This window comes from Mustela nigripes, chromosome 6 (assembly GCF_022355385.1).
Source record: "Mustela nigripes isolate SB6536 chromosome 6, MUSNIG.SB6536, whole genome shotgun sequence".
NCBI classification, from domain to species: domain Eukaryota; kingdom Metazoa; phylum Chordata; class Mammalia; order Carnivora; family Mustelidae; genus Mustela; species Mustela nigripes.
The window spans coordinates 6,783,790-6,807,850 of NC_081562.1; the positions used below are offsets into that span (position 1 = coordinate 6,783,790).

At 52.7% G+C, this 24,061-nt stretch overlaps 2 protein-coding genes across 2 annotated transcripts in view; both read right to left on the minus strand.

Annotated features, from left to right (window-relative positions):
* Positions 1–4,905, minus strand: part of SREBF2 (sterol regulatory element binding transcription factor 2) — a 59,348-nt gene extending 54,443 nt beyond the window's left edge. The window contains exon 1 of the mRNA XM_059401900.1: positions 4,506–4,905. Coding sequence (XP_059257883.1) covers positions 4,506–4,890 — 385 coding nt within the window. The 5' untranslated portion in view covers positions 4,891–4,905. The remainder of the gene's footprint in view (positions 1–4,505) is intronic.
* A 1,090-nt stretch (positions 4,906–5,995) lies between these two features.
* CCDC134 (coiled-coil domain containing 134) lies at positions 5,996–23,804 on the minus strand. Its single transcript, XM_059401901.1, has 7 exons — positions 23,623–23,804; positions 21,349–21,467; positions 20,402–20,523; positions 20,115–20,199; positions 17,917–18,098; positions 17,562–17,633; positions 5,996–10,267 (listed from the first exon to the last, which is right to left on the minus strand). Exons 2-7 carry the CDS (start codon positions 21,449–21,451, stop codon positions 10,142–10,144), a joined length of 690 nt encoding a protein of 229 aa, XP_059257884.1. The 5' UTR covers positions 21,452–21,467; positions 23,623–23,804; the 3' UTR covers positions 5,996–10,141.
* Between the last annotated feature and the right edge of the window lie 257 nt (positions 23,805–24,061).

A 24,061-nucleotide genomic window follows, 5' to 3' on the forward strand; every position in this document is an offset into this window, starting at 1 on the left:
GCCATCACCCACGCACTCCTGACTTCTTTCTGGCTTATATAGACTTGGACCCCTTCATCTGACTGCTCTGTCAAATGTTGACCTTCTAACTGCCAAATCCCAGGACTTCTTTCGTGGACTTGTCATCCCCGATGTCCTCTGCACCACTACCCCCATCACCCACTAACCACTCCCTGAAAAGCTCTCCTTCCTGTAGTTTTTATTACACTTTCCTCACCCGATCAGACCTCCCAGTTCTACCTTCTCTCACCTCCAGTGACTACTCCTCAATCTCTATCCCCAGTTTGACCTTCTCCTGAGTACTGGCCTCTGATCTCCTAGTGGATTTCCCAGCCACCAGCACCTCAATTTCTGCCCAGTTAAGGCAAGTGTTTATCATCTCCCCAAACTAGCTCTTCCTGCTGGCTTCAGAACTTGCCCAATGCTCCAGGACCGAAGCCAGGATGGGATCTTAGAACTCCACCTCTGCTCTGCCTTCAAGGTGAGGTCTTTGCTGAGGCCCCATCCTGTTATGTCCAACAACTTGCATAGTGGCCACTTCCTATCCCAACCCCATCGCCCTCTTTATCATCATTTCATACCCGGATGCCTGCAGCTCCCCCTGGCTGGTCTCCCTGACTCCAATCTTCTTTGCCCATCACCACACTTAAATTTTCCTAAAATCCGTGTTTATCGTGTCATCACCCTACTCACTCAGCAACTCCCTCTCCACATTCCACAATACATATGCATCAGGTATGAAGACTGTCCGGTTTGGCTCCAATTCACCTTTCAGAACTTATCTTCTACCTTTTCCTTACACACACCATAGAGTCCCAGAACTCATCAGTAACCCTTTGTCTCCAAGGCAGCTTGATCCTTCTCTGCCATGTGCTTGTCTGGCTGATGCTGCCACCCATCCTTCTGGGACTCAAGAGAAGGACACCTCTGTCACTGTGCCTCTCCTGATTCCAGTGGAAAAATATCTCACCTTTTTGCGTTTCCAGAAGACCTGCTTTATCACAATACATAAGGCACTTTCTCATAACACAGCTATCTGCCATCAAAGAAAGTGCTCTAGATAATCTATCATCAGGGGCCTGGGACCTGGGACAACAGAGCATCCTGCGGTGAAACAAGGCCCCGGAGATGAAGTAACACAACAGGTTTCTTTGTTGGCCCTACAGTATGTTTCTTTAAAAAACAAACAAAACCCACTTTAAGCCAACATTTAAAAATGTCGATATATCACATAAAAATCCCAACTTGGGCATCCCTTTAAAAAGAGAGGACAGATCTCTCCACCAAGAGGCCTCCCTTGCCTACCCCGTCTAAATTAATCTGCCCTGGTTATTCTCTATAACATGGGTTTGTTTGTTTATTTACTTTTTTATTTATTTATCAGAGTGAGAGAGAGAGAGAACAGGAGCAGCAGGAGCAGCAGGCAGAGCAAGAAGCAGACTCCCTGCTGAGCAGGAAGCCTGATGGCAAGGTATCGATCCCAGGACTCTAGGATCATGACCTGAACTGAAAGCAGACACTTAACCAACTGAGCCACCGGGCGTCCCTTTTTTTTTTTTTTTTTAAGATTTTATTTTTTTACTTCACAGACACAGATCACAAGTAGGCAGGCAGAGAGAGGGGGGAAGCAGGCACCCTGCTGAGCAGAGAGTCTGATGTGGGGCTGGATCCTAGGACCCTAGGCCCATGACCTGAGCTGAAGGCAGAGGCTTTAACCCACCGAGCCACGCAGGTGCCAATATTTTATTTTCATGTGTCCTGCCGGAAGTGTTCATTTCAGTTATTTGCTCAGCTTGTTTCCTCCCTCAAGAATTTAAGTTCCCTGAGAGAGAAGAGATCGAGTATGTCTTGTTCAAAGCGACCCTCGGCACTCTGTCCATCACACCAAAGAGATGCGCTGAATAAATGAATGCATGTGGCCTCCTTGGACTCATCCTTGAAGGGCCCTCATGGATTACAGCAAGCATGATGTTGCCCAGTGAAGTACTCTTGCCCTCCTGGACTTCCTGGAGATAGGCATGAGAGCTCCAGGTTGCAAATATCAACCCCTCCTCCACCACCACCACCACCACCACCACCACCCCCCACCCCCACCCCCACCACACACACAAAGTAAGTGTATGTATTCATATCCAGTCTCTTCCCTATATGACTGGCTCCTAGAAGCAACTGATCCAACCCAACCCCAGGGGCTGTGTCTAGTACAGCTTAGAATCCTCCCTAGCCCAAGGTCACTAAATTCATTCAGGCATTCCACAAATACTTAGTTCTAAGTGCAAGAAACATAGCCGAAGGCAACAGAACAACCGGGCCCTCAGCTGACATCCTGGGGAATGGATGTGTAAGAATACAGGGGTATTTGTAGCTGTAGATCACTGGCCTTCAGCCCACTCAACCCTTCTTGTGCTCCAAGACCCCGATGAAAGGCTACCTCCTTGGAGTCGTCTTCCTGGTGTGGCAGTCTTTACCAAGCTCCTTCAATGTTGACTTTCACTTACTGTAAGCCATTCTGTACTCAGCATTACAGTTTTATTGTTATTGATCTTAAGTTCCATGAGGCCATAAAATTCTCTTTCCTATCTTTCATGTTCCCTACAGCTCAGAGACCAGAGCTGGCACTTGAATGCTTGCTGACCGTTGTAAGACAGGGAGTCATTTTTTCCCCCAGTCTGGTATGGGGACCTGCGAAGCCATTAAACCACTGTGGTCGTTTCCAGAATATATATTTTACTCAGAAATCTACAGGGGAAAGGCTAATACTTAACCACTAGGAAATTTAACACATTACAAATTAAGATAAACAGGAATCAGTTACGGAATGAGAAGGCAAAATGCACAGGAATTTCTTCATGGGAGCTTGCTGATGGGCAGCCTTAGATGTTCTTACTGGCTAGGTAACCTTGGGTAAGTTAACGAACCATGTTGAACCTCTGTTTCAGGATCTCAAAGGTGATGAGAGCAGTATAACAGACGTTATCTACCTGATGAAACTGTTAAGGACTGGGAACATTAATGTGTAGGAGTGCTTAACACGGTGCCTGCCACATAAATGCTCAAAACATGTTAGCGGCCCTTGTTGAGTTTCAAGAACCTCTCTTCTCCATTTGTTAACACACATCTCTGTATCTAGAAGCACGTAGTGGAAAAATCTGTGGTTAGACCTGGTGCTTCAATAAAGGGTCTTAGCTCACTGCCAGGAAGACCAGAAACAGAAAGCAAGGACAAGCCAAGGGGTTAAATGTCACAGAAGCAGATCCTTTTCAATTAGCTGCTGCCACTTATCTCTTCCCCTGGAAGAGTATCTTCTGCTGCCTCAGTGTCTTCATCTGTACAATGGGGATGGAGCCGCCGTTTCTGCCTGCAGGCCCGTAATGAAATCTTGGACATGGCTGTACTTTATAAACTCAAAAGCGCAATGCACTTGAGTTAGTGGTTTAAGAGCATGGGTTCTCATCTAAGGTGAGTGACCTTAGACAAGCAAACATATGGCCTCAGTCTTCCATGGGACTGTAGTGAGGAGTAAGTGAAACAGTACAAAGACTCTGGGAATCAGAACATCAAAAGAGCCCAGCTCCTGAGAGTTACCATTATGGTTATTAACCTGTTCATTGGACTCCTCACCCCCAAGGATCAGGTGAAAGCCTGATACAGTGACACAAACACTAGCCCAGGAAATGGGCTCTCAAACCAGCTGGTTGACCTTGGGCAAGCAGCTGACCCTCTCCAAACTTTGGGTTCCCATGGTCGCAAAAATGAGAACACTGAAAGGGAGAATCCCTGGACTCCTACCAGCTCTTCCACTTCGCTATAAAGGTCGCCTAAACAAAGGCTACCCGCTCCCCAGCCTGTCCCCCGAAGGGCCACAACTCAAAATTCTCGCTGCTTAATTCCCTTTGCAGCGCGACAGCAGGAGCGCCCGGGTCTCCATCCCGGGGAGAAGCGCCCACACACCGCCGCCACCGCTCGCTTCCTCAGCAACTTGCTTCTGCAGCCGCTCCCTGCCCAAAGTTTCCCTGAGCGCCGGGAGACCTGGCCGCGGGTCAACGCTGGGAAGACCAGAGATGAGAGCGCAGAACCTGGGGACCCGGTTTCGGGGATCCCACAGCTGCCCCCGCAGACGGGCCGGGAGTGACAGGTGCGATGCGGAGCTCAAGCGACGGGAGAGGGGGACCCCGAGCGGCGCGTGTAGGCGCGCGAGGGAGGCGGAGGCCGTCCGCTCTCCTCAGGCCGCTCCCTCGGGACACCTGCGACGCCCCCGCCTCAGCGCTCGGATCCCACGACCCCCGCTCTGCTTCCGGACACGCGGCGCCGCAGAACCGAGAGCCGGGCGGGGGCCCAAACCCGGCGCGCTCCAAAGGGATGGGTTCTGCCGGGCCGACCGCGCGAGCTGATTCTTCCCGCGCTAGCCAGGGCCGCGGGGGGTGGGCGCACGCGCACCCGCGCGCCGCCGTAACCCCTTCCTCCCCGCGCGCCCCCGCACTCCCACCCACCCACCCACCACTCACCGTCGATGTCCCCCAGGGTCAGCTCGTCGCCCAGCTCTGTGAGCGTCTCCATGGTCTCCAGACCGCCCAGCTCTCCGCTCTCGTCCATCGCCCGGCTCGGCACGGAGGCCCCCCTAACCGTCCCGCTCAGGGAGATGCGGGGGCGGTGCCGCCGCCACCGCCCATGACACCCTACAGCCTCCTCCCGGTACCGCCTCACCGGCCGGTGCCAGCCGCCGCCATGTTTGCGCCGCGCGGGAGGGGCGGGGCGGGATTCCCCCGCCCCAACCCGCGCCCCCTGCGGCCCCGCCCACAGGTCGCGCGCCCCCTTGTTTGTTGTCAATGGGACCAGGCTCTTCGTGGCCAATCGGCTCGCGAAGCGGCGCGTGGGGTGATGGCGCGTCATCGATCAGCAGCTTAGATTTGCATAGCGAGGCCCCACCCCTCGCGGGCTCCTAGCAAATGCAAAAAGCCGCCTCTGGGTCCTCAGCCCAACCTTCCTCCCCAGGCTTAAAGGCGCCGCTCACTTTTCCCTTGGGTCTGCCTCTACAAGCTATTCCATCCACCGGCTGGGGGTTGAAGGGTTAACACTCTCCGCCCCCGCTTGCAGGTCGCCCCCGGAGCGAGCTCTGAGCACATTACGTCATCTTCCCAGCTGCTCCCCCGCCCAGTCCGCCTGGGAGAGCGGGTAGAATCAAACCTGGCTCACCAACACTGCGGCCCGGAGGGGTCTGGATCATTCAAGTCGCGTTCCCCGCAAGCCCCTTACTAAGGCAGAAATGGAGGCTGGGCGCGGGCCGCGGACTGCGTTCTACAACCTCCGCGCCTTTGCACCTGTCGCAGCCACGCGCCAACTCCGGCGGCCCTCGCGGGGGGAGCTCAGAAACGCCTGCAGACGTTCAGCAGCAGTGCTAGCGCCCGGGACCACAGGCTCCCCGGGGTGTGACCCGGACAGGAGCGTTTTCACGGTGCCGCAGAGACTCTGACGCGCAGCCCGCCGCCCGCAGATTCCCGCTCCTTCAAGCACCTCCTTGCCCCATCTTGCAGCTGGTCGCGACGTAAACACATGTGCAGACTAACAGGAGTGCACCCTACGGAATAAAAGTATGAGCGCTCAAACAAGTGCGCAAATATTAAGTTCAAAGACGGTCATCACAGAGTCCTCCCCGTAACTGGGGCGAGCTGGGAAGCCTCATAACGGAGGATGAACACAGTACATCCACACAGCGGGATACCATGGCATCAGCCAAGATTGGGCACGTAAATGTCTCCCTATGGACAACTCTCACAGTATACTGTTAAAAAGGAAAAGTAGGTTTCTTAAGAGATTGCTGTTGCTCTGGGTCAAGAGGTGAGCACATAGACCCTGGGGGGCAAACACACGGACCCACCTACGCAGTGTGACCTTGGGCTGCCTACTTAACTGCTCTAAGCCTCAGTTTTGAAATCTCTAAAATGCGGGGAAAATAGGGCCCTCTCAGTTTGGAAGATTAAATGAAATCATTTGCACATTCGTTTCATAGTATTTATTGAACATTTCTGACAGGCAAAAAAGAGGCAATTCCTGCCCTCAGGGAGCTTCCAGTAGTGATGAGAACAGACCTTAAACAAATGTGAAAAGCAGACAACAGTACAAGTAATCAAGGGAAAGTACTGGGTGTGAGGCAACTAACAAGGATTCAGACATTTAAGATAAAATCTAAAATTCTTTTTTTTTTTTAATCTAAAATTCTTAAGAATCACATGTGGTGTAGCCAGGGCAACAGATGATATGGACAAAGGCCCTGAGGCAGGAGGAGCTGCTGCGGCCAGTGAGCACTTGGCATAAGGCCTAACATATACAGAACGTGCCCATACGCGAGAGTCATGGTAACTGAAAAAACAGCGATCTCTGTATTCACATTAAGGGCTAAAGGGCTAGAGGCCCAACAGCCGAGAGTCCGTCATGATTACTGAGTGGTTGGATTTAGGCTGAATTTTATTTCTTCTTGGTATTTCAGTACTGTTTAAATTACTTCTTATAATGAACATGTCTAACATAAGAAAGAACAGTGACTTATTTTTTGGGGAAAAAGGACAATGTTTCTTCACTGTTTACATGCAGACTATACAAATTAGTCTTACCCTGAAATGGAAAACCAGACCCTGCTACTCTGCTTGGGATCAAGCACTGACTTGGGCAGTGCCACCTTCGACAAGTCCTCTCACAGGGCCCCAACACACTGAGAGGTGACTGTCTGCCCGCCTACTGTAACTCACTTCGGTCCGGTGCTCTCCCAACCCAGAGCTTCAATAAGCCACTGCAGAGGGCTGACTGAGCAGCAGGGGGTCAGGTGAGTGGGCACAGCACCTGTCACTCCACGTTGTCCCCACAGCTCCTCTCTGAACCTGCCCAGGGGCTGCAGTGCTAATAAAATGGCCGGAGGAGAAACAAATGAAGGCTCAGTAGAAACTACAGAAGAGGGGCACCTGGGTGGCTCAGTGGGTTAAAGCCTCTGCCTTTGGCTCAGGTTGTGATCCCAGGGTCCTGGGATCCAGTCCCGCGTCGGGCTCTCTGCTCACCAGGGAGCCTGCTTCCCATCTCTCTCTCTGCCTGCCTCTCTGCCTACCTGGGATCTCTGTCTGTCAAATAAATAAATTTTAAAACCTTTTTAAAAAAAATTATAGAAACTGCAGAAGAAAGCTGACTACACCACACCCATCTTTAGCAAAACACTGGCATTCTTCAGTTGGCACCGTGCCCTGGGTGGGAGAACAGAGTCTGACTCTCAGGGATGGAGCAGCCTTAGACAAGTCACTCCTCAGGACCTGGGTTCTTCACCTGGAAAGGGACGGACTGGGCAACCATACATCCAGAGATCTACCACAGATGGGGAAATCACTACAGGGCAGAGAAGTGAACTTTGAATATGCTTTCTCATTCACTACCTTCGATGCCTCCCTTTTTAGGCCTCTGCTCAGTGTGCCTGTCACTTTCTCCCTCCTCCCCCAATCTTTCAGGATGTAGTTGTCACTTCGTCCAGGATTAGGCAAGAATGTGTACCCCACAGTTTGACAGAGAGATTAGGCTTGGGGATGGAAAACAAGTTTGCTTTTGGATAAGCTGAAACATGAGGACAGAGTGTTATCAGTGGCAAGAGGGCAAGTACCATCAGCTTTGGGGTCTCAGAAGAGGCAGCTCCCAAAAAGAAAAGAGCAGAGAGGAGAGACTAAGCTTTAAAAAAAAATGCTTTGGGGGTACCTAGATGGCTCAGTCAGTTTAGCGTCTGCCTTTGGCTCAGGTCATGATCTTGGGGTCCTGGGATGGAGTCCCTGCATCAAAGTCCCTGATCGGTGGGAAGTCTGCTTCTGCTCTGTCCCTCCCTCTGCTCATGCTCTTATGCTCTCTCACAAATAAATAAAATCTTAAAAACAAAAAACAAAAAACCTTCACTTAAGGGGCAGGTGAGGAAAGAGGAAGAATCAGGAAGAGACAGAGCAGACTCAGACTTAGGACAGAGAACCAGGACAGCATGGCAGCCCAGAAGCCTGGAAGGATCATCTCAAAGAGGTTCCAACAACATCTCTCTAGGAGCAGTGACAGGACAGCAGGAGGAAGATGTGGGGCTGGGATAAGGAGGGACAAGGGCTGTGGACCAGGGAGATTTTGCCCGTGGGGTCATCTAGTAATGTCTGGAGACTGCTACTAGCATCTGGTAGGCAGAAGCTAAGAATGCTACCAGTATCCTTCAACACACAGAACACCCATTCTCATATACACAACAAAGAATTATCTGGCCCGAAATGTAAATTGTGCCACTGTTGAAAAACCCTGCCTCTGAGGATACAGGGGGCTCCCAGACCCTCCAGGGGTGCCTCAGATTGGACCTGGAAGCTCAGCAAACAGGAACAATATCCAAGAACACGCTGAAAACACCACTAAAGATGTCATTGTTGCCACCACTGGACACCCCTGGCATTAGTCTAGTCTGGTTACTAGAACCAACCCACCCCCTGCCCTACTGCTCCCTCTGGTCACAGTGGCCTCCACCTCCATCAGCACAACTGCCACGCAGGCTGGTGCATCTGGTTGATGGCACATTGCCCACAGGACCCAACCCTGGTGCAAGGAAGAAGGACAAGTGCCCTGGGGCCTTTACACCTCTTGACAATGAAGTGGGAAGGCTCTGCCTGCAGTTAAGACTTGAGGCAGAGTTTCCGGAACTAGTAACCACAGTTACTAGTGGCATCAAAGAGAAAGAGAAAGGTAGAGCAGAGTTGTTCCGTTTCTTTCTTTGAAGGTGTCAGATGGGAAAACTTGGGCCCATCTGAGGATGGAGACAAAGGAATTATCCAAGATGGAGAGCCTAGAAGGATAGGGGCGCCAGATGGGACAGAGGTGAAGAGGGGTTAAGATGGGGCCCCTCTCTTTTGTTGTGCCTACAGAGATGCTCAGCAAACCTAAAGGATGATAGAAAAACCATTAGAAAACATCTGTCCCTGAGGAGCTGGGCCGCGGCCTCAGAGAAGCAGTTTAGGGCAGATCAGAGGGTTCAGACATTGTCAAATCCGTTTTGCTAATGAAGCCACAGCGCAGAGAAGGGCTGCGCCAGGGTCACTTAGCAAGTATGAGGGGCTGAGACAAACTCCTGTCTCTCTTGGACTCTGTCAGTGCTGGAGGGTTCTGGGATGGTCATGTGTCTCTCCCCTTTTAAGACGCCGACCTAGCTTGGCAAGTCAGAGAGACTGAATTGGAATCCCCACCAGAGCCTCTCCTTCCTCTGCCTGGGAGGGACATGATTAAAGGGCAGCTGCCCATTCAGGGCCTAATTCCCTGCTCTGTGTCCCCTGGTCTCTGCCATGGGGAGCCCTCTGACCAATCCAGCCTGGGGCAGCCCAGCCATGACAAAGCACAGCGTCCTGCAGAGCTACAGCCTGTCGCCCAGACATCCCCTACCCATAGCCCAAGGGCCTCCTAGGGTTGTCAGAGCCAACACATTGATTCTACCCTGCACCTGTTCATGGACTGTCGCCAGTATCTGATGACAGAGATCATGTTGCTCTAAAGTCCCTGGCTAAACCCCGGGACGCTTCTTCATGAAGGACAGTGCTTTGAAGAGTAGAGGAGACCTAAACCAAGCCCCTGCTTGTTTGCCAGGTCCCTGCCCCATGAAAGGTTTCCCAGCTCCCTGGGGCCCAAACCAGCCTCCATTAGCCCAGAGGATTTGCTGGCTTTTACTTTGTCTTTGCAGAGGGCTGGGACCTGTGCCCGGCAGCTCAGTGCCACGGTGGGACCGGCAGCAGGCACAGCACTTCTACAAGTGGCTCAGAGCCCGAAGCCACTGCCTTCTCATGAAGGGCAGCAGCCAGCTGGCCAGTGGTCCTGACCCAAAGGGAGAGTCCAGCCCGGGATCCTTCCAGCCTCCCCGGCATCTGGAGATGCTTTGATCTGCAGCATGGCATCCTCTGAAGACCCCGCTGGCACCCTCTCCAGGGAGGCCCCTGGAAGGAAACCCAGCCCTGTGTGGCCCAGTCACTTCTGTTAGGGCGCAGAGCCGGCTCCATGGGGGCTGAGCAAACGCCCCCTCCCCGTTCACACGGGCCAGCTCTCACCACCAGTTGATGCCTCTGTCTCTTCCTCCAGACTGGTCTCCTCCTGAGCCCTGAGCTGCTCCCGGCTATAACTCCGACTGGGATCTTGAGATCCGCGGGCCCTTTCGGATCTCTTTCCGCTTCTCCTCTTTCTTCCTGCGTTTCTCCTCCTCCCTCAGGGCCTTCTGGAAAGGGTCGGTGCTGGAAATGAACTGAGAGAACAGAGCAGTCTGGTTTAGTCTACCAGCAGCGAAGAGTCTGCGCTGAGCCAGGCTGCCATGGGCTTGTGGCAGCAGGAAGATGGCCTAGACACACGCTCTGCCCTCGGGGAGCCCGCAGACAAGGAGACAGTTCAATGAGCCTGGGGAAAGCTGTTCAGAGGGTCTCAAAACATAACCAGGAGCTCCCCAAGCAGACAGGGTGAGCGAAGAAAAGGACATTCCAGGCAGAGGGGCAGGTGCTGAGGTGTGAACCTACATGGGGCTCCTCCTCCCCCGCCACACCCCTGAAGGGGGAAGGCAGCCAGCGAGAGCAGGAGACCACAGACGTCCCACTGCTGGGGAACAAGCTGCAGAGAAGCCCAGGCAATGGGAGTACAGCCACAGGAAGCAGCGCGCCAGACATCACACTGGCAGAGCTGGAAAGGGGGTGGAAAAGATGGTAGTGCCCAGGCTCACGGCTTCCGGGGTGCATGGATGGTGGTCCTGGCAAGGAGAGAGGAAGCCAGGGCGAGCCAGGGTGGGAGGAGGACCTCAGTGGAGGGACTCTGCTCTCCGCAGACCCGCTCATCTGAAGCCCTGGCTTCTGTTAGGTGTGTCAGTTACCGCTCAAACTAGCATCTCCATATCTAAAGGCCGCTAGGATGTCCCCGATGTGCCCCAGACTTACCATGACTCCATCTCCCCAAAACCCAATCCTCTTAAAGTGTCCCTGTCCTCGCCAACAGCAGGGTTCCGCACCCCCACCTCTCCCCTTCTGCACAGAGTCCTTGGCCAAGGCCCAGCTCATGGTACCTCCTAAGTTTGTCTCAAACTCACCTACTTCTCTCCATCTCTCCTATTGCTAACCCCATCGCCAGAGGATAGAGGCACTGACCAGACAACGTCCGCAAGCTCCCACCTCCACACCAACCCAGCTGCTTCTGTGCCCACGCTGCTCTTGGAGGCAAGGCCGACCCTTCCCCTGGGTGCCAGATCCTCTCCCCCGGCTGACATGCTCCTGGCCCTGCACCACCAGCTCTTCCCGGCTGACATGCTGTCCCCATCAACACGCCTGGTCTCTCCCACCAGATGAAAACTTCCCCCGGAATCCACACCCCCTGCAGCTACTCTCCCACTGGTCTGTGCCCCTTGAAAAGAAAGCTCCTCGAAGGTAGTCGACACTTGCTGTGCCCACCTCCTTGCCTCTCACTCTCTCGAATCTGATCTTTGTCCCGACCACTCCACCAAAACAGCTTGTATTAGGATCTCTGATGGCCACTGGCCATGATCCTAAATGCAGGGGCCGGTTCTTAGGCCTCATGCTTCTCAGCCTTCCAGCAGCTTCTACAAGCTGCTCACTCCCTCTTTGCTACGCTCTCCTCACAGGGTCTCCAGGAAACGATTCTCTCCCGGTTTCTACTCTCACGCTGTCATTCTGGGACTTCTTTGCTGGCTTCTCCCCGTGCTCCCACCTCTACCTGCAGGCACATCCCAGACCTCAGCCCTCCGGTCACTGCTTTATCTGCCCTGGGGTGATGGGACAGGACTTGTGCCGTGGCTCTCTGTACCTTCCTTCACAGCATGACTCGCATTTGTAGCCCGAGCTTCAACCCCCAATCTAGAGTCGAATTTCCAACCGCCTCCTTGACATCTTCATTCAGATGCTCACCAGGTCCAGAAACAAAGATCTGATCTACAATCCAGGCCTCAACCCGGTCCCACCACAGTCTGCCCATTTTAGAAAACAGCACCCCCTTCTTCCAATGTGTGCAGGCTGAAAGTCTTCTAGTCCTTTTTCTTCTTCTTCTTCTTTTTTTTAAGATTTTTATTTATTTACTTGACAGACAGAGATCACAAGTAGGCAGAGAGGCAGGCAGAGAGAGGAGGAAGCAGGCTCCCCACTAAACAGAGAGCCTGATGCAGGGCTTGATCCCAGGACCCTGGGATCATGACCTAGGCCAAAGGCAGAGGCTTTAACCCACTGAGCCACCCAGGCGCCCCAGTCTTCTAGTCCTTCTTAATGAGTCTCTCATGCCACATCTGCTTCCTTAGCAAATCTTATTGGCTCTGTCTTCTAAACAACCAGAATCTCGCCACCCTCACTGTTGTCACCCTGGTTTAAGCCACTGTTAACTCCCACATGCACAAGCACACTAGCCTCATGAGTGTCCCTATTCCCACCCTGGTCCCCTAAACTACTCCCCACACAACAGCCAGGCTGATCCCTTAAAGGGAGTTAGTCAGAGCCCATTACCCCACTCTCCATGTGTCTCAGAGGAAATGCCAAAACCCCGGAGAAGAACCCCCGCCACCGCAAAGGGTCTTGTGATCTGGCCTACTCTGACCTTATCTTCTCACATCCTCCCCTCCCCCAAATATGCTTCTAACTCAGGACCTTTGCACTTGCTGCTCTTTCAGCTTGGAATGTTCTTCCCTCAGACACACGGCTGGCTCCCTCGCCTTGTTCGGGTCTTTTCAGTAAGACCTTCTGTGCCTGAGTCACATGAAGTAGCAATTATATCTCCACGGACCTTATCCCTGAATCCTTACCCATATTCCCCTGCTTTTTTTTCACCACCTACTATATTATATGTTCTTTATTGACTCTGTCCCAGGAGAGCAGGGCTAGTCGGTGGCTTCTTTAGTGGCTGGGATTTAGGAGATGCTCACGGAATGATAAATGCATGTGCTAGGCCTCTGAGCCTCGGTGCAACTAACTAGTCCCTCTGCCTGGAAGGTCCTCCCAGGCTGGTCCACCCCTCAAGTCTTATTTATCCCAGAGTCTTATTTATCTCCACCGCCCACCTGCTGCAGCAGGGTCAGGTTCCCTGTTAGCGGTTCCACAGCTCACCATGCCTCCCTCCTCCCCTAGTGTGGTGATCACGCAAGATCAGGACGGTTTCCCTGCTGCCTTCCCCAACAGACCATAAGCACAGGAAGAGCAGGGAGAGGGCCAGCCCTGTCTGGACAGGGGCAGCGGGGTTGTTCAGTGACAGGTATGTGAGCAGCAGGCGAGGATTCCCACAGTACTCCCTGGCATGGCAAGTGCATGCGGGGAACTGCTGCTGCTGGGACAGGTCCACACTGGAGGCCAAACAGTGAGTCAAAGCTTGAGACCGTCCCCAGCCAATGACAAGTAAGGCACAGATGTTGCTGCTATGCTTATTTCCAAGCAGAGCACACTAGGACATCTACCCTAGAACCCGTTCCCTCTGGTTCATGGTCTCCCCTTCCTCCTGTGCCAGAGGCATTCATGACCTACGGGGCAAGGAGAGCTAGTGTCACAGCTATAAGGCTTCTCTGTGGGTGCCCCTCCCTGGGAAAGGCAATCTGCCATGACCTTGAGTGTCCCTGCATATTCTTGCTGGGTATGCCCTGACTGTTCTTACACCGGCCATTTATCAGGGTGGCCACGGAAGCAGGCAAGCTCGAGGGACGTTACGTGACAGGGTGATAGCAGCAACCCTGGTAGGGAAACCCCCATCCCCCATTCTGCTGCCTGAAGCAAAGCCACTAGTTCAAGGGGGCCCTCGACTCAAAGGTTCCCCTAAATACTCATGCTGGGTCCACTGATCGTTCACCTAAATTAAGAGCTAATGGTGCCGTCCAGAAGAGTTAACATAGCCGGCCTCACTGCTAGTCTTCAAAAGGACTGCTTCTAAGCTGGGATCTTGGCTAGTGTTTGGAAACCTGGATTTGGTGGGGGAGGCTCCCACTGCCCTAATTAATGAGTGGCGCACTGAGCCTACTTTGTAAACAATGTGGTTTATGCTGACACCTGCTTTCCTCCTGGGAGTTCTGGAATGTACTGGGCAGAGGGTGCTTAAGGGACCAGCTCCCAATAAAAACTCTGGGCACGGAGTCTTTTTTATTTTTTCTTTAAAGACTTTATTTATTTATTTGAAAGAGAGAGAGCACAAGCAGGGGGAGCAGCAGAGGGAGAGGGAGAAGCTCCTTGCTCCCTGCTGAGCAAGGAGCCCAACACCGGGCTCAATCCCAGGACCTTGGAATCATGACCTGAGCCAAACACAGATGCTTAACCGACTGAACCACCCCCAGGCACCCTGAGCTGAGTCTTTAATGAGCCTCCCTGACAGGCAATTTCTCACGTGTCACACGTATGCTCCTGGGGAACTCCACTGGGAGAGGGCTCATGCAGGTCGGCACCTGGTTTCCCTCAAACTTCACCCTATGAGTCTTCTCCCTCTCCCGATTTTGTGCTGTATCCTTTTGCTGTAATAAATTACAGCCACAAGCACAACCACACACTCAGTCCCCATCAAACTTGGGGATGCTTTCGGGAACCCCAGGCACTGGTGTCTACTGGCCATCCAGTCCCAGTGACAATGCTGGAAGACTAAATGCCATCAGGGCCAGTCAGATATTGATCCAAACGTGAAGCCACCACCCTCGCTTAGATGGCACTCTGAACACCACGCACAGTGTATTTCTACCGACTGTCATTAGCGTCCTAGTCATCTGGCCTGCCACTTAGAAGACAACAGACGGGCAGATCAACCATTCCTCTCTGGGACCACAAACCATGGAAACAAACTGTGGTGGACGGTTTAACAGTCCAGCTCAGTTGGTCAGTTGTCCATCCTAAGGCCCACTCTCTGATGAGACCAACCAGAATCAAAACACTGAGCAAGACTCCGCTGCCCAGTTGTACTGGATTGTGCCGGAAGCGGCAGCAAACCTGCCGCTGTGGACGGGCACAGGGCAGGGGGCTCCATAGTTCTGGCTTTACTACCTAGAGGAGCTGGTTGGGATAGCAGGTCCTGAGATCATTAGGATAACGACCATTCGGTTGAGTATGCTCCCTCCAAGTACCTCTACGGTGGCCCATGTGGCCCAAAATGGAAGATACAATGTGTTTCTGATTGTTTTGTAAAAATGCCCTTGTCCCATTCATAGCTGACCCTTCTGAATAAAACAAAGGTCCAGGTGAGAGTAGCAGATGACTGGAGAAAAAGTGAAATTACAGGTCCTAGGAAGTGACATCCTGACCTTGTGGCAGCAATTAAGATTAGCATCTGGGGAGGGAACAATTACTCCTCTTGGTCTCTTAGATCCAGCACCACCACCTGGCAAACAACCCTAGGGTCTGCCCAAGCTGAGGGGCAGCTGCAGCTGACAATCTAATCAGCTGTTGGGTGTCTCACTCTCAACCCTGTGACAGGAAAACTCACAGGGACATGGTCAGTAGTGAACTACTCTAATGCGCCTGCCTGATGCCATCAAAGGCAACTCCCAAAGGGACCCTGTGCAGACATACTCAGCAGCACAGCCTGTTTGAATCTGACAGATACACATGCATCTGCTTCTCCTGACGCCTGAGTGACCTTCCATTATGCCAATAGGGCAACTGAGGCTGCAGCTCCATAGGGACGTTGCCCTCAGGGCTCAGGCCAATAATATAATGGTGACTCAAATCAAGTAGTAACGTGTGGGAGACAGTGGACCATGAAATGTCTCTTTACTGGGGCACTTGGGTGGCTCAGTTGGTTAAGGAACCAACTCTCGATTTCGGCTCAGGACATGATCTCAAGGGTGTGAGATGGAGCCCAAAGCCCCATGTCAGGCTCCATGCTGGGTGTGGAGCCTCCTCAAGATTTTCTCTCTCTCTCTCGGGGCGCCTGGGTGGCTCAGTGGGTTAAGCTCCTGCCCTCAGCTCAAGTCATGATCTCAGGGTCCTGGGATCGAGCCCTGCATAGGTCTCTCTGCTCAGCGGAGAGCCTGCTTCCCCCTCTCTCTCTGGCTGCCTCTCTGCCTACTTGTAATCTCTGTCTGTCAAAAAAAAAAATAAATAAAATCTTAAAAAAAAAAAAAAAAGATTCTCTCTCTCCCTCTGCCCACCCTGCCCCCTACCCACTAGCACAAGCATGTGCACACACTCTAAAATAAAGAAAAAAAAGAATGTCCCTTTTCTGGGGACAAGGATTGCTCTGGGTCCATCTACTGCTCCCTGTAATTACTGACAATAACATCAAAGATCAGCAGGTCAGTCTAAACTCTTGCATGGATGGTAATGGGTAACTGACTCGTCTCAGACCACATTCTGATTATCTAAGATAAGACCTACTGGCCCGCGCAGGACTTATCATAGCTGGCTGAGTCTGTGACGCTGGGGGCTTGAGATCAACACAGCAGGCTGGCTTCATCCCGCTGCTTAGTGTCCTGCTGATGGCAGCTTTAATCCAATGGCCGTACGCGACAAACTGAACATATGTGATGCTAGCCTCTACCTACGAGATCAATCAGAACTGAACCGCATGTTCATGCGGAAATTTAAGTTAAGCCAAGAGGGCTGTGGGGTGAACTATGGGGGAGGCAATCGACCAAGGCCCTGAGCATCCCTGCATATTCTCACCGGGTTCCCCAAGAAAGCAGAGCCCTGATCACTCTGTCTGGGCCTTCTGTCAGGACGGCTTGCAGAGAACAACCTGGAAGGGTGACATGATGACTTCCCCCAAAGAGCAGGTCTGCTTCTATTCATTCTGAAGGCCGTGGCCGTGAATATCCCAAACTTAGTACTCTTCAGCTTCATGCAAACCCACCGCAGCACGGTATCTGCCTGGGCTCCTGGGTCATCCCTGGGTGACTTGGGGAACAAGGGGAGCCCACATGACCAGGCCAACAGTCTACATATTGCTTTTGCTGCAATGAACTCTGATGTCTCTGACCCGTCAGCATCCATGAAGCAGGAGCCGCTAAAGTCCTAGACCCTCATGGACCCTGACACTCCGCCCTGTACCAGAGGAGAGTCTGTGATTTAACAAGTCCAGTCCTCCAGCCTTTCCTGCCCCTGCTGCCCTGCCCTGTCACCTCTGATTTCCTCTCCCTGCTATGTGTCCCCATCTGTGACCCTACCCTGCAGCCTGCAGCCCTCGGAGCCCACCTCAGCTCCCTAGGATGAAAGCATACGCAGGAATGTGAGACAGAAGCCAGGCTGAGCACTCAGAGGCTCAAGGGCAGAGAAACAGGGCTTGACCTCCCCAGTGTCCACCTGATGTTAGATGCCTAGTGTACACAGGGATGGTGCGTTCACAGCTTCTGACTGCCCCCTCACAGCTGGGGTCCGTACCCCATGAAAAGACAGGGAGCCTGAGGCTAGGACAGGGGCAGCAGCTTGCCCAAAGGTACCAAGGAACGAGTGATGGTACGTGCATCCAGACCCAAACAAGTCTGGCTCCAAGTCGAAAGCCCTCGTGCTCCACTCAAGGTGCCCCAGCCCCTACATGACCTGGCTGCCCATGACCCCGCAGAGGCAGAGTAGACACGGCCATCCGTTCCAGCAGCTTACCTCTGGGCGGTCTACTTTAAATGGGTTCTGGAAGTCAGAGTCTTTCTCGCTGATCCCCAGCTCCTGGGCCATCTGTGGATGAGGAAGAGTTAGTCATCCTCTGCCTTCTCCTGACTCCTTATCCACGGCCACTCCCTCCACGGTGGGACCCAGGCCCAAGGCTGAGGCAGATGTGGAACAGACCCAGGTCAGCACAGAACCCCTTGAGACGGGATCTCAGGGTGCCCTGAGCCTCATCACAGAAACCACAACCTGGGGCTGACAAAGGAGCGCCACTGAAGGCAGAGATGCAAGGTTCGTGGTACACCACCAGGCAGAGGGCCCCCGCACCTCCTCTGCTGCAGCCAGTCCTTACCAGGCTAAGGATGGGCGCATGGGGGCCCTGGTCAAACACGCCCGACTGGTTGCAGAAGCTGATGCCCCAGCGGATGAGGAGGTTCCAGTTGGAATTGTGGTCAAAGTAGTGGTGCACAATCCTCGGGAAGCGCAGCACCACGTCACCGAAGAAGGCCGTGTTCTCCACTACTTGCGAGAAAGCTGGCGAGAGGATCCTGATGAGTGGCCTGGGCAGATGTCCTTCTCCTGCCTGCCTGGCCACCCCAGCCACCCCTCAGGGAACCGAAGCCCACTAAGCCTACTCATCAGAGAAAGGAACTGTGCCCGCTCTCTGCAGGGGCTGACCACATGTGCAATACCTGCTAAAGGCTTTATGTCCACCAGTGACCACTAGGTCACTGAACCCTCAACACTACCTCCAGGGAGATGTGGCTGCTGTTCCCTCTGTACAGACAGGAAACTGAAGCTCAGATGGTGGGTGAGTGGCAAAGGTGGGCTGCAAACCCAGGTCTGACTCCAAGGGCCATGCTCTGTCCCCTGTATCTCATTTGTGGTAGGGACCAGAGAGGTGGGTGCCATTTTGCACATGAAGACCCATGTGTCATGTGGGGCATGGCTGGGTCTGACTTCCCCAACTTGACCTCCAGATACCCAGAGCCAGGCCCCAGTGTTAACACAACTACACTGCATGTGAAGGGCAGGTCTGTTAGGATCACTGGGGAGCACAGGAGGGGCTTTTTGCTCTTTTTTAAAAATCTTTCCAATTTTATATTATTTTTATTTTTTTAAAAGGTTTTTATTTATTTATTTATTTGAGAGTGAGTGTGAGAGAGAGAGAGAGCATGCATGCAAATGAGCTCAGGGTACAGGCAGAGGGAGGAGAAGCAGACTCCCCACTCACTGAGCAGGGAGCCGGAGGCAGGACTCAATCCCAGCACCCTGAGGTCATGACCTGGGCCCAAGGCAGATGCTTAACCATCTAAGCCACCTAGGCACCCCTTTATTTTATTCCAAATGCCTCCTGAGATGTATACTAAAATAACTTTAGACTTCCATCACAAAATTCCTTGACTTGGTTTCCCCTAATGTCATCATCTTACGTAACCATTGTACAGCTATCTAAACAAGGGAATTAACATTGATACTAATCATTAGACCTTATCTGAATTTCACCAGTTTTCCCACTAACGTCCTTCCTCTGGTCAACAGTTCAGACTAAGTCAGTGTGTCCGTAGTGGTCGTGGCGGGAGGTCCCCCCCACCTAGGCTACCATGAAATGGAACACTCCCAGCCCCATTGAAGTTCCTGTTTGAGCCATCCCTGCAGATAAGGCCCAGGCAAGTCTCCCAGCATCAGCCAGGACACACAGAGAGACAAGCAGACTCCTCCAAAGATATGCCAGGTTGGGTCCAAGTCTGGTAAACAGAAACCTCTGGGTTTCAGAACAGCCTTAAATCTCAAAGAACTCAGGAGTTAGCTTAGGTTACAGGTTTGTAAGAGCAAACCCCTTGTTCTCTTTTTATCTGGAAAACGGGGGCTATAGTACCTTCCTCAGAGTTAGAGTGGAGACCCGAGGTGGTGTTTGTAGAGTGCCCCCCATCTGATATATAAATGCTATTTCCATCCTCTCTCAGACAGTGTAATCTAACAAGTTTGATTGTTAGACTATGATCGGTTAACACGGGGAGGAGGAATTACCCCAGGAGAAGAATTCTTAGAAGAGTGGATGAAGGGACACAGGACATTATTTTACTTATCTATTCTTCCCACCCTGTCTCAAAAAGGATTTAAGGGGGTTGAGGCTTTCAAACAGCAGTAAAGAGCACTCTGAATTGCCCCCACTGGCCATTCTCTTCAATAGAATTTAGGTTTTTTTCTCCTATAAACGGGAACAACCCTTGCCTTCTCTACCGCAAGGGTCAGGATGGTAGAAAAGGCAAGAATCCCTAAGGTGGGGTCATAGGCAGAGGCTTCTCCCTGTTTCGCTTGCCCCCAGCACAGGACAGTACAAAGAACTATATCCAGAAACTGGCTCTGAAGCCCAGAAATGACCAGAGAAATATGGTTTAATTATCCATATACCCAAGGGGACCCCTTGGAAGGTGTTCTAAGCAGATACTTCCAGAGAAAAAAAGCGTTGAGAATAGGAGGGAAGGAGCAGCTAGGGAAGGTCAAGGTGGTGGGGAGGAGCGGGGAGTAAGATTGGGAAGACCATACCATCCTTCAGTTTCTCGTCCTGGGGGAAGGGCCCATCTGGGAGCACATCTGCAGCAATGAGCACTGTCCGCGAGTCCTCCAGCACCTGAGGGAACCCCACCCAGGCTGAGTGGCTTGGCAGAGCCCTTCTCAGATGGCCCTATTTATTTAAACCCTATTTAAAATCTTTTGTGCATACAGTCCCCCTTCACTGAACACCAGGCCCTTAGGGAGCTCCTACCCATCCTTCAGTGCCCAGATCAAAGAAAGACTGAGCCTGCCGCGAGCTGCCCCACGCCCACACGCACCTTAAAGAGCCCCTTGAGCATGACGTCAAGAATCTTGTACTGCTGGTGGACATCGTTTAGCTGCGCCAGGTTTTTTAGTGCCAACAACTGTTCTCGCCGTTTCACCTCAAACATCTTCTTGTCTGAGCAGCATGAAGTTAAGGGCTGGCACCCATACTTCTGCCTGGACAATCCAGCGGTCCCAGTCCAGAGGGCCCATTCCCGACCGGAAAGTGTCTGCAAGGGCCAGAGATGCCCACGGCTGAGATACCCCCCTTGTCCCCCACCACCAGGGAAGAGACAAACTGAGAGGCATAGGCATCCATTTCATGTAAGATTCTATATCCGACACCCTGAACCCAACCCTTGCCACCTGGCTCCCTGCCAACCTGCCACCTGCTGCAACCATTCACTATTTCCAGAACCTCCTCTCTGCTTACACTGTACATTTCACCTGGGATGCCACCACCCCCCACCCCTCCATGAGTTTGTACTCTCAAGACCCAGTTCAAAAGCCACACCACCATGTTTCTCCCTGACCCTCTTCCCCAACCATGGTTCATAAAACTGCTGACTGAAGAGAAGAGCATGAGGTTTGTGAGTTCCTCAAAGCCACGGACTGACCGGTCCTGACTCTTCTTTGTGTCTCTGAGTCTGGCCCCAGACAAGGTAGCTGAGGATGCCAGGGCCTAAGTCTCCACCTAGAGTCTCCCCCATAAGATGCAAAGCACACGCACAATCCTCAGAACAAGTATGCCTTGTCTTTTCCATTCAATATACAGGGAAACTGAGGTTTAGAAGAGAACGGACTCGATCAAGTGTTGGTTAGAACACCTCACCTTTTCTTCCATTCCCATAGACTGGGTCTGCTCCAACCCTGAAATCCAAGCGGTTGTGGGTCCAGAAAAACTGTTTATAGACAACTTCAGAAACAGCTTATTAACACCACCTCCCATGGCAAAGGATACAGATTTCCAGGCTCGGGTCCAGGGAGGTCTTCAGAGTTCCTGTGACTCCTGTCCCAGACAACAGCAGGACAAAGAGGAAGGCCAGGAACTGAAGAAGATCCATATTCAAGATCCTAGGACTAGGAAAGTAACCCAGAGAGGGGTGAGATCCAGAGCTTGGTTTTATAAAATAAAGCACACGCACAATCCTCAGAACAAGTACGCCTTGTCTTTTCCATTCAATATACAGGGAAACTGAGGTTTAGAAGAGAACTGACTCGATCAAGTGTTGGTTAGAACACCTCACCTTTTCTTCCATTCCCATAGACTGGGTCTGCTCCAACCCTGAAATCCAAGCGGTTGTGGGTCCAGAAAGACTGTTTATAGACAACTATAAAGAGTGCAGGTGAACAGCAGCTTCCCGACATGCCATGGCCTCCAGATACCAGGAACCCAGCTTTGGGAACTCCTGGAACACTAGTCTCAGCCCGGGGCCTGTGACCACCAGACACTCCATGAACACTGTGGGATGGTAGGAGGGATATACAGATAATATTAGCAACATAGGAACGCTTAGGGCACAGGGTCAGTGTCTAGAGCTCTGGGCTGGAGCCCTGGCTCAGCCTCTGACTGTGGGCCCTGGGGCAAATTGCTCATCCTGAGCCTCAGCTTTTTCACCTGTAAAACAGAGGTTTCTCCCTACTGTAGGGAGAAAGGACTGGGTGAGGCATTGTGCCTGGGGAAGGGGGGTCTGGTCATTATCATTCCCTTTCAATACACCCCATCCTGGGCCCCAGGAAGATGTCCAGTTACAGAAGCCCAGGCAGTCAGGGGAGATGTGAAAACTTTCAGTTTCCCTCCCTCTCTGACTTCTGTCATCAGAGCAGAAAGGGGCCACCTGGTTGGCTCTGTCAGTGGGCATGCAACTCTTGATCTTGAGGTTGTAAGTTCGAGCCCCACACTGGGTGTAGAGATTACTTAAAAATAAATTCTTAAAAAAAAAAAAAAAAGAATGGAAGAAGGGATTTGGGGCAGGAAAGGAGGGTGCACAGTCTTGGGTAATAAGGCTGCCTGCCACTCACTCACTGTGGAACCACAGGCACCACAAGCCACACCTGTTCCTACTCAAGCACTATTCCCTAATTAATTTTTTTTTTTTAAAGATTTTATTTATTTATTTGACAGAGAGATATCACAAGCAGATGGAGAGGCAGGCAGAGAGAGAGAGAGAGAGGGAAGCAGGCTCCCTGCTCAGCAGAGAGCCCGATATGGGACTCGATCCCAGGACCCTGAGATCATGACCTGAGCCGAAGGCAGCGGCTTAACCCACTGAGCCACCCAGGCGCCCCCTAATTAATTTTTAAATTCCACATTCAAGGCACTGTTTGAGACCTGGGAATACACTGGTGTCTAAGACAAACAAAAATCACTGCATTCATCGTCCTTGTGTCCCCAGTAGGGTAAAGGGACAATCAATAAACCTGTAAAACAAGCACAAAAGGATAAGGGAGCTGACAGGGTGGAATATGAAACACAGTGGTCAGGTGACAGCTGCCCAATTTTACCAATGTGGAAACCAAGACACAGAAAAGTGAGGTGATTGTCCAAAGACACTCAGCTATTCCCAGGCTAATGAGATTCTAGATAAGCAAAGGCTACCTCAAAGCTGCCACCGTACTAGCAGGACACCTGCTCCAGGGGAAAGACGCTCAGTGATTGACAGAGCCTGCAGAGGTCATTCAGAGAACCGTCCTGGTGCCTGAGGATGAGACAACTGAAGCTTCCAGGACGGGAAGGAGTATCCAAGTTCGCCCAGGACCACCTGCCCTCCAACGTCACGCTCTAGACTCAAGAGAACGACCCGGGCGGGCTAGGGCAGAACTTAAAGCCAGGGGGAATCAGACAGCTGGTAACGACCGCAGCAGGAGAGAAGCGGGAAAGGGAAACCGAAAAAGCAGACGGCGTGGAGGCGGATCCTGCTTTATCTACTGTACTCCCACTGACCCTGCCTCTCAATCCCGCTCCCCGCCCCGTGCGTTCCCAGCGCTCTTCCCGGCTGGGTACGAGGCTCTGAACCCATTCTGTGAGGGGGACATGGCGGTAGTGGGCTCGCGGACCCGGCTTGCTGACCCGAGCCTTTGGGGCTCCCAGAGGAGTCAACGAGTCCTTCCGACGAGAAGACTCCGGAGCCGAGAATCTCATCCGCTAGCCCCAGCAGCAGGTTCGGGGGCCCTTGGCCCCTGCCCCCCAGCCCCACTAGGAGCCCGCCCTCCCTGGACCCCCGGCCCCACCTACCAGGCAGGTCAGTGCGGTCAGAGGCGTGCGGATAGGACGTCGGTGTGCAGCCCGGCTCCGGGGTCCACGGGGCGAACAGCAGAGGCGCGGAAGCTCACACTAGGCGCCAGCAGCAGCGCAGGAACCTGCGAGCGCGCCCCCGCCAATGAGCGCAGGCCGCGACGGCCGCTCCGCTGACCTCACTTCCGGCCCCGCCCCGCCCGGACCCCAGCGCGGCAAACCCGAGTCGTGTCCCGCCCACCTTGTGACCGGGGCGCGACTGTCGCCCTGTCACGGTCAGATTGGAGGAAGTTAAGCCTGCGTGGGGTCTGGGCCCGAGTCAAAGGGCGCGTCAGCGGACCGGGGCCCTGACCGAAACTTTTCATAAGCTGACAGTATCTTTTAAACTGTAGTTGACGCAACCAGTTTGGTGGGTCCACTAGCACTGTTTTGTTTTGGT